The 10,158-nt window shown below is 39.6% G+C and overlaps 1 protein-coding gene across 1 annotated transcript; it reads right to left on the bottom strand.

Annotated features, from left to right (window-relative positions):
* Positions 1-650: 650 nt before the first annotated feature.
* KBTBD3 (kelch repeat and BTB domain containing 3) lies at positions 651-4,732 on the bottom strand. The gene is made up of 2 exons (XM_053457883.1): positions 4,507-4,732; positions 651-2,665 (listed from the first exon to the last, which is right to left on the bottom strand). The coding sequence occupies exons 1-2, from the start codon at positions 4,725-4,727 to the stop codon at positions 1,063-1,065; spliced, it is 1,824 nt and encodes a 607-aa protein (XP_053313858.1). The 5' UTR covers positions 4,728-4,732; the 3' UTR covers positions 651-1,062.
* Between the last annotated feature and the right edge of the window lie 5,426 nt (positions 4,733-10,158).

The following is a 10,158-nucleotide window of genomic DNA, read 5'->3' as shown; positions in this document are numbered from 1 at the left end:
GGGGTGAAGTGGAGTGTGTGTTAGTAAGTATGAGTAAGTGTGTGTAATTTGTGTGTGTTTACATTTGTTGTATGTTGGAAGGGGGGGCAAAGGTTAAAGAAGGCACAGACAAGTTGTTTGGGGGTAATGATGGCACAGACTAGCTGTTGAAGTTGGAGGACCCTGGGACAGGTTTCTAGATACGCCCCTGGTTATGTATGTAAGGATAAAAAGATCTATAATCAGGGCAAATATAAAAATGTCATAACATTTCACAAATATTTAATTTTACGTAAACAAAACCCATGTAAAACAAAGTGTTTTACTACATGAAGGTCCCATCATAAATAAATATAATTCTATGCATTTTTTGTAATGGTTTCCCCTTAACATAATATTACTGTAAACAAGGATTCATCCAGCCGCAACTGAATAGAATATAGGTTAACGCATTTTTAAAATTCTATAACATACTTTAAACAGATGTATATTTGAAATAATAGAAAATGAATCATTTGATTCAAACGTATTAAACAATTATATAGTACATGCAATAAGAATAATCAAAGATTATTTGAAATTTGGTTTAATTTAAGACATTTTTGAAATGTTTCTTAAATATTATTATAATTAACATACAGTAGTTCTCAGGATTAATGATTTATAAAAGGTTTCCTTTCCAGAAGATCAAGGCAATGGTTGGAGTTGAAGATGTCTCTTCCATGTAATCTGCCTCCAGATTCATTTGTACTCCCCAGAATGGAACATCAGGACCAAGTGAGGAACCCTAGCCATGCAACAGTGAGTGTTGACCTGAAATGGGGCAACATGGTACGTTTTTTGCTTAAGAAAAGCAACTCTGGACCAAAGAGAGTGTGTCCCTCCTTCCCCCAGTGTTAATATACAGTTGGACTCGCATAATTGTTTGAAGGAAATGTTATAGAAATTGTTGTTTACAGTAAAAGACAAACAGGTCACCCTACCCTGATCGACAGAAGCCTCCTGTCATGGAGGAGACTACGATGTTGATGGCAACATGTCTAAGAAAAAGAAATATAACTTCATCATGTGAGAGGTAAACAGTTACAAATGGCTTACACCCCATGGATCCCTGCACTTGTTGAACTGAATTACTTCACAATAAAATTCTGTTAAAGCTTGAGGCATTGGAGAGACTTCCTCCCACTCCGAGCGGTTGCTATGGTAAACTTGAACTTCATCAGTGATTTCATCAGGTGCATAATCCCCTCCTAGTATATAAATTTTATCTTCAATTCCAACTGCTCCTGCATTAAATCCTGCACATTCGAAAGACCCTTCCCCCTTCCAAACACAAGTCTCCGGGCAAAAACTATACACTTTATATGTGGAAAGATCGCAGATGTACAAAGTGTTATTGACAGGTACGGCTTTGATTAAGGTTGCGTGGAAGAAATGCCCAAACTCTGCTACAAGTTCACTCCATTGATCTGTATCTGCATTATACTTGAAGAAACAGTCAAGTGAAGGATTAAAAGCATCCGTGATTTCAACTTCAGAACCTAGAACGTAAATGACATTTTTGCACGCGCTGGCTTCTGGGTAGTAGATCCCTCTCGGCAACGTACTTACTGATTTCCATTCTTTACTGAGAGGATTGTAAGATTCCACATCTAGCAGGCTTCGAATGTCATGCGCACCTTGAGTCTTTCCACCGATCACAAATAATTGGTTGAGCGCTACAACTGACGTATGCATCGTTCTTGGCTTTTTCATGGCAGGGACCAAAGAAGAATTATTGCTCACTGGACAGTAGCACCATGTTTGGTCAGTGGCATCATGGTAAGGCTCAGCTATATGAAGCCTCACCGCCCTACAACAATTCCCCTTACAACCTCCAGTTATGAATATCTTTTCTCCATAGCTTGATAAACTTGAACCTGGGAGATCCACAATATGAATTTGCGGAAGCTGTAGCCACTTATCAGTTTTTATCCCGTAGCAGAACGTATGCTGAGTTCCTCCCTCTTCTGCAGTCTTGTGAACAAAGATGTACTTCTCTGTTGTCGAAAGCCGAGCGTCTGGAAAAAGCCCACCGGCACGTTCTACTTTTTTCATTGCAGAATTGATTGTGGAAAAGCAATTTGTGCTTTTTAATAATTGTTCCTCTGAGAGTAGAATGTCTTGCAGCGTGGATTGAGATAAGTGATGTAATCTAACTTTATTTAATAGCTGAGGAAAATACTTCTCTCGTTGGTACAAATGATGCTTGGTCCAGGAAAGCACTGCGGACAACACAAATTCTTCTTCCGACACACATAAATCGTCGTCTTGCAGGCATTTTTCCAGCACACTAATATTTAATTCTAAGAAATCGGTAGACTGAGTTAGTAATGAGAAGTTCTGCAGGGTAAATTCCAAGGCACGATCAAACAAACGTGTTGAGCCGTAACCTTCAGATATCGACAGCAACTGCAAACAATTATTTATATCAATAGTTTTTATTAAAAAGTCACTGCATGCTTTGGAAAGTAGGGCCACTTGAAAAAACGATGCCATCTGAAAGAGCATATCAACATTTCCCTCCGTTATTTCTGCTTTGCCTGTGTACGCGTAATCAAGAAATGCCTTTACAGCGCTAGGTGATAAATTGCTAATGTTTACACTCCCGCCATCTCGTTCTTTCATATTCACTTCAAACATAGCCCTGTAAATGGAGGAGAAAAAGTTTACACACGAACAAATAAACTTTTATAAAAAATACTTTAATCAAGAATTAACGTAAAATGCCCATGACATATTAAATGCTGAACTATTTAAAAAGTCAACAACTCATCGCAGTGTAAAATCTATGTATCTACTCCACTGGTCTCCATTGTGTTTTTGCCTCCCTGGACAAGTCAGAGGAGATCAGAGGATATCCCTAAAAGAGCCATGTTCATTGCCTGAAAACCAAGCCTGTCCAGCTAAATTCGGGACTGTTGAGAGTTATGCAGATAGATTAGAATTTGTGGACCACACACATGTCCATCACATTACCTGAAGCTAGCAAGAGTGCTTAAGAACCATTGTATGTGGCTTTTTTTTTTTTTTTTTTTTTTTTTTTTTACAAAATAGTGAAATTTACTTGAGTTTAGGCTTGATTTACGTTTTTGGTTTATGCTATGTTCACAAACTTTAAAATGGGTCATCATTTAAGATATTTTAGGATTTTTTTTTTTAACTTAACCTGTTTGTCTCTTTTAATCATAATGCTATCCTGGCCATACCTGTCACTATGGATCAGATGTTCTGTTACTAATCTTATTAATACCTCAGTGTCTCTTTTTCATGCTCTCTGTTGGTCCATGAGGACTAAGAAACTCTTGGTGCCCAGATGGCACATACTGTAATATGCACTGTGACTCTCAATAGTATTGAGTGGAGAACAACAGGAAAAAGACTCTGCCGGTGGAAGACAAAGACCTTAGGACATCCCTGTTAGGCTAGGTTTCCACTTGGGTTTTTGTCCGGCGTTTTTTTCTTGATGAAAAACGCCAGGAAAACTGCCAAGAAAACTGCCACTGCATTTACCTGCGTTTTGGCGTTTTTTCTGCAGTTTTTTCTGGCGTTTTAGCCTTTCTGTGGAAATTGCTTTTTTTGACCTTAGGCAGTTTTTCCAGCCTTTACAAGTTAGAAGTTTCACCCAGCTAAAAGGGATTAGGATAAATGGCAAGTATCTGCCCTCTCCTGATGTCATTTACTTGGTAGACCCTTTTGTCTCTTTTCTGTGGTTTGTAAGGCATGCTTTATTTCGAATGTCTGCTCCTCTGGGAAGATTGGCCCCAAATGATGGTGCAAATTGTTTGCTGTTGCTTTTGGCACGCAGGATCCGGTCGCGTATGTTTGTTTGTAATGGCATGTTTGTTCCAAATGGTGTAAAATTCAATATGAACCAGTCCAGGACTTTGTTTTGTGTGAAACTGTTTGTTTCCAGCCTATTTCTCGTAGGACACACAGATACTGGGTCCATCCTCTGCATTGTAACTGTGGAAAAAACGCCATAAAAAACGCCAAGGCAATAAACCCACATGGCTTTTTCATGGCGTTTTTTCTCTCCCATAGACTTCTATTGGAGAAAAAAAGCCAAGATTTCTTGCAAAAAACGCCAGAGTGTCAACATGCTGCAGTTTTGAAAAACTGCCACAGAGCCCAAAAAAGCAGAAAAACGCCAAAGAGGACTGAAAAAACGCCAAACAGAAAAACGCCAAGTGGAAATGGCATTTTGCAATTTCCTATTGAATTACAGCTAACATCTGGCTGCAGCCGTTTTTCACAAAAAAAACGCCAGGTGGCGCTATTGGCGTTTTTATGGGCGTTTTTAGCAAAAAAAAACCAAGTGGAAACCTAGCCTTATACAGCAAAATGGATCAAGATGTAACCCCAAAGAAAAAGCTAATGAGTAAGAAGTACCCGAGACTCTCCATACATGTTGAGCAGTGAGGTTCTGTGATCCATCAAAGGAAGCATAGACATCAAAACTACCATTTTTCATGGTATAATACGTACCTAAAAAAGTCACTGCTTGCTGCCAGCACACAACGATGACAAGGCATTAGCTCATCCTTCACATTTATGATGAAGTCAAAAAAAATCTGTTGCTCTCTGAAGTTTTGCAGCACATTTACTATTTGCTGGCCGTGGTCTGCTGCCACTAGAGAGATCGTCTTTTCGGCTTCAGAAAGCCCATTGCACGTGACTCTACCAAATGATTCCCTGGTGGAATTCATCTTGATTTACTAAATAAAAAAGAAATCACATTAAGATTTTTTTTACTTAACATTTGTAGAAGTAAACTTTGTATTTTTTCATCTTAACAGGAGCTCGGGTACAACAATAAACCAGCGTTGGAGGTCTCTGCCAGGTAGTCACAATGGGGTGGCCTCATCACCCAAGAGGGCGATCTGCCCCCTGGTTTTGTGGCAGATGATGTGTCGGCCTAGACTAGAACACAAGCAACCAGAGAGACCAGCAAAGAAAGAAAATATTTTTTTAATAAAAATCAAAAATATAAATACGTGCACAACAGTGCATTATGGGTACATTAACAAAAATGTCTGTGCAGTAAATATGTTAGTGAAAAAAGGATTTGCTAGCCGTTAAGTATACTTTTGTTGTGCGGGTGGCTGTTAATTTTGTTGGGTCTTTTTTGATGGAAAAAGACAACAAATATGTATACACTCCACTAGCACACAGGTGGTTGAGTATTTTTTATTCATATAAAAGAATGACTTTGTTCCCTTTGAGGTAATTTGCATACTCCTAGAAGTGTTATTTTTACCTTCATATTCATGAATGAAAAGAAGGATATGTTAGCAAGGTTGAAATCAATAGACTTTTGTCTTTACCGATGTAACGTTATTAGGAAATATTTTCAATGTATAAAAAATATCTACTCGAAAATAATTCTGTAAGTTACGGGTTATGTGCAGTGGGCACGGTTACTATTATCCCGGGTTAAGGCCAGTTTTTTGCATTTTGAGTTTGGCAACCCTAGTGATTACACACAATATATCACAGATCAGGCAGACATTAACAGGGGTTTGATTCCATAATTATGGTAAAGAAAAAAACAAAATAGAAGTAGAAAATACAAAGGACCACAAAGGATCATAGCACCATTTTTGCAACCCAGTGCACTCTCCAGGGCTACAATTCTCATCACTGTCATCAGTATTCTTGCTGAGCGTGATGGGAGTTGTAGTCCACAAAAGCGAGAAACTGAGAAATACATTTTTTGTTAGATGTAAGCAGAGAACAGCAAAGTTTTACTACAGCAAGCAATATACGGTAATAATCACGTCAGCAGTCATTTACTGTCTACAGGTGGATCCCAACCCCTGGGATCTTGACGTATCCCACTCGCAACACTTCAGGTGTCTTCAGGTGTCTCATTCTGGGGCACATGGCAAGAAGTGGGAATGGGGAGGGCAGCACCTGAGGTGGGCATAGCCACCATGGCTTCGAGAGAAGGCCACGTGAGAGCTGCCATGAAGAACTGGGCTGCAACCACGGGAAAAGAGAGGAAAAGAATGCGCACCTCTGCAAGGCTTGAGGTGCCTGGATGTCTACAGAGGACTTCAGTAAGTTTAAACACGGCCTTGAAGGATAAGGGGACAAGTAGGGGGGTGCGGCAACAACCAGATAAAGTCCTTGCTCTCAGAACAATCTGTAATGTCAGGCCACACTAGTAAAAGTTGTCGAACCCTTTGCTCCCTTTCAGTGCAGGAGGAGCTGATAGCCCCTTCATAGTCCTTAATTACAGGTAAGGTAACTTTTAGGGCTGTATAACACTGTGATACAGAAATCAGGGGAGGAACGAGGTGTAACTGGTGGTCAGAGCTTTCCACTAAAGATGATGATAAGTTAAAACATCAAGATGTAGGTTTTTTTTTAAATAAGCAGTGAAGGAATGAGTTAAAGAAAAAAAAAAATAAAATACTTTAAGCTAAAGCAGAATTTAAACACTACTATACAGACAGAAGACAGGATAGCGTTTTAATGAATATATGTTAATTAAAACAAGTAGTTCAATGTAACTAGAAATAGTTAAGACACAGGCATTCATGGCTGGACACCTTCCTATTATAACACTATTATAACACACTGCTTTGAAAGCCAACATCAGACATACATGGAATGGTTTACAGAACACTGTTCCCAATGTAGCACATTTTACTTCATGGAGAGGGTAGTGTATAGGTGGGAAAGCCTTCTTAGCAGAAGTGGTAGAGGACAATACAATGAGAGAACTTGAACATGGATGGGATAGGCATAAGGGTATCCTTACTGTAAATACAAGACCAAGGACTAAATAAGGTTTAATGTTAATAAAGCAGGGGAAATGGACAGAATCGTTCTTAAATGCACACATTATAGTTGTAATATAACATTAGAAGTGGTTATACAATTCACCCCCCCCCCCCACAACAAAATTACTACATGGAACTAAACTTATAAGAAATATAAAAATTTATAACTAGTGATGAGAAGTAGATTAAAAACTAAACTTTTAATAATGCTCCTTAAAATTTAAAGGAATAGAGAGAACCAAAAAGACTAAAGAGATCCTGGCCCAGCTTTCAGTGGATCGCTAATACGCTGTGGCTTCGTATTCATAAATACTTCTTCCCTGAGTATTTATTTGCAGGGGCTGCCAGTACACATATAGGACTCATAAATATTTATGTTCACATTTTTCCCTCTTCCAATAGATCCACTGCTAGGTCACAAAACACTGAAGTGTCATCAATACCAAATATTTCAAATACCGGTAATTTAGCAAAATATCTTTAACTCACCGGCTTCCGCTTTATGAAATGCTTCTTGCAAACATTCGGAATCTATGAAAACTACTTCAGGCCAGATTTTTTCTTGGATTGTCTGAAGCTCATGTGGAAAGGTGGAGTTCTGTCTTTTTCACTAGGGTTACTTCTCGCTCTCTATGTTCATCTCGCTTCTCAGCTGTTCCTTTGTATCAAATACCTGCAAATGTTCTAGACAGGTGCTAGAATACAAAGTGTCTGTTTCGCACACAACTGGCAGTTTCACAGATTTGCCAGATTCGTCTGGCCAAGAAGACCTGGAATTTGTGCAGCTCACAGACTGGGACCCATTTTGAGATACAAATCATGGTTTCGTTCTTTTTTGGCTTTTCCTACATCCAGAAGACGACACTGGAAGTTTGGTTCCTGACCTAGCTGGCATCCCCATCTCTGACTTATCTGTTCTCCCTGTTCTGCAATGAGCATTCATGCTTTATTTTATTCTCCACTTTTTTATCCAACCTTTCTTAAACATTCAAACTCATTCATCATTTTTTGTTTGCAAACACCAATAAATCAAATAAATTTAATAAAGTGACAGATGCACAACTTCTTAAGAGTTAAGACGAGATAACACTCTGAAGAGCTTCCTTGTCTCATCTTTCATGGCCACCCAGCATAAATCATTTCCTAGGAAGCAAACATGCTCCCATGCATACCTTAAAATAGGAATCTATTCACCAAAGGGACAGTTGTCAGGACAGATAAGGTACCAGCTCCTTGTCTTCACTATACATTATGAAGGACTGTCCCCAGTGAGCTTCTGCTGCAGGCAGAGCCTGGCTGACCCTGTGTAAAGTATAGTTAGATCATCAGTGTAAATTATACATTATACAGGGCCAGCTCAGCCCTTCTTCTTGGATGAACTTGCCATTGTGGGATGTTAAAACCACAACGCTCCAGCCAACTCCAAAACCCCAGAGGTAAGAACTGGCAGAACAGAAGCTTCTCGTGACCATCACCTTTGGTGATCTTTAAGGCACTAAAGTCCTTAAATTGGCAAGGCAGAGTAAACTTAAATGTGAACTTTAGTTACGACACTAAAATCTTTTTATTTGGTTTGCTGACCATGTATTTAATTATTTACAATGTTTCAAGCATTTAAACCTGCATTATTTGTATTTTTAAATGAGATACAATGTGTCACATACAAAGCAGTCAAATTCTTCCAAGATCAAGAGTTCTAGCATTCCAAGAGAAGGGTGGGTGGAAAGGACTTCTCTCCTAGAACTTAACATCAGCAAAGGCAAGATAAAATGAAAAGTACATGCACTTGGCAATTGTGATGAAGTTAATAATATGATTCTAGCATGAAAGCAATAAAAAAAAAAAGCAGACTGCAAGGATGGATCTGATCTCTGCACATCTGCCCTGCAGGGAGGGAAGAAGCATAATTACCTGTAATGATCTGATGTGGATAATTAGCACTCAATGAAGTCACAGATCCCAGGTGATGATGTCACCTACTTAAAAGCAGGGATAAAGGAAGTCCCACATCACAAAGTTACATCTGTAAATTCCCAGTCTATATAAAAAACTGACATTAAAATTGCAACTAAGCCTTCTCTGCACAGCATCCAATAAGACTGGATGTTTCTGTAATCCTAAGGACACTAAGCTATGCTACTTTACCTCCTATTGGTTTTCACTGTCTTCTCTTAGGATTGGTTAGTAATTTATTGGCAATAGCATAGGATGGAGAAGACAGCCAATCCTGGCAATGATGTAGACAGAGCCTCATCTCACATAGAAGAAGAGAAAACACCATTCATTGTGTGGGTGGGTAGCTGCCAAGTGTCCTGAAATTTTAATGACACGCTCTAGCTTAGTTTTTGTTCATTATTGTTACACTTATACAGTGTACTTTTAATCTGCAGCTTATTAAGATATAGAGTATGGTCTCTTGTCTGTGTTAACCCTTTAACTGTCAGGAGAGAAATGCATTGAACTAGGTGACTCTCAAAGGGATAAAATGGGAGTCATCTCCCTGAAGCACAATATCTAGAAAAAAACCAAAAAAGGGGTTTCCTAACCCGCAGTCAGAGATGCAAAAAAGCAACACATACTTTTTTACTTAAGATACCTTTAAAACAATAAATTTTTTTATTATGTATGAAACAGTATTTTTTTCAATTAACTTACACGGATCAAAATACAGACATTAATACACCGTAAGAATCCTATCAATAGCAAAAGAAGTCTGCAGCAAATGTAACACTTTCAACCTTTTGTCCAATCTACAAATATTTGGTATGCATGAGTACCTGCCAGCGTTCCAGTTCCTTCCAGAGGTGTTCTATGGGGATGTGGTCAGGGCTCTGTGCAGCCATTCGAGTCTCTCCACAGCAACCTCATCCAACCATCTACTTATGGTCCTTTCTGGCCATGCTGGAACATGAAGGACCTTCCCCAAACTGGTGCCACAAAGTTGGAAGCAAAGTAATGTCTTTGTAAGGTATATTGTAGCAGGGCCGGCCCAAGACATAATGCCGCCTGGGGCATTATGGGGTATAAAATGCCGACGCGGGGTGGCGGCAATTTAAACTTCGCCGACGCCTTTATCTACTCTATCCCCCCCCCTCTTTGTACTTACCTTTACTTTAAACAGCCCTGCGGCGAGTCTCCCTGCTCTGCCACGGTGCCGGCTTGTAATGCTGAGCGCCAGAAATTGACGTCACTTCCGGCATTCAGCATTACAAGCCGGCACCGAGACCGAGCTAGAGGGCTCACAGAGGAGAGAGAGGGGCGCCGAGCGGGTAAGCAAAAACCACTCGGCGCCCCTCTCTCTCCTCCGCTTAAAAAAAAAAGCGATTGGGGCGGCAAAGTGCCACCTGGG

The sequence above is a fragment of the Spea bombifrons genome, chromosome 2 (assembly GCF_027358695.1).
Source record: "Spea bombifrons isolate aSpeBom1 chromosome 2, aSpeBom1.2.pri, whole genome shotgun sequence".
In the NCBI taxonomy this organism is placed as follows: domain Eukaryota; kingdom Metazoa; phylum Chordata; class Amphibia; order Anura; family Pelobatidae; genus Spea; species Spea bombifrons.
Note: the sequence above shows the minus strand (reverse complement) of the source record. Positions and strands in the feature narration are given on the sequence as shown.

Coding starts and splice junctions, on each gene's coding strand:
- KBTBD3 (XM_053457883.1), bottom strand. CDS start 4,727: ATGAATTCCACCAGGGAATCATTTGGTAGAGTCACGTGCAATGGGCTT. Junction 2,666..4,506: donor GCAAGCAGTGACTTTTTTAG/GTACGTATTATA, acceptor CTCCATTTACAG/GGCTATGTTTGAAGTGAATA.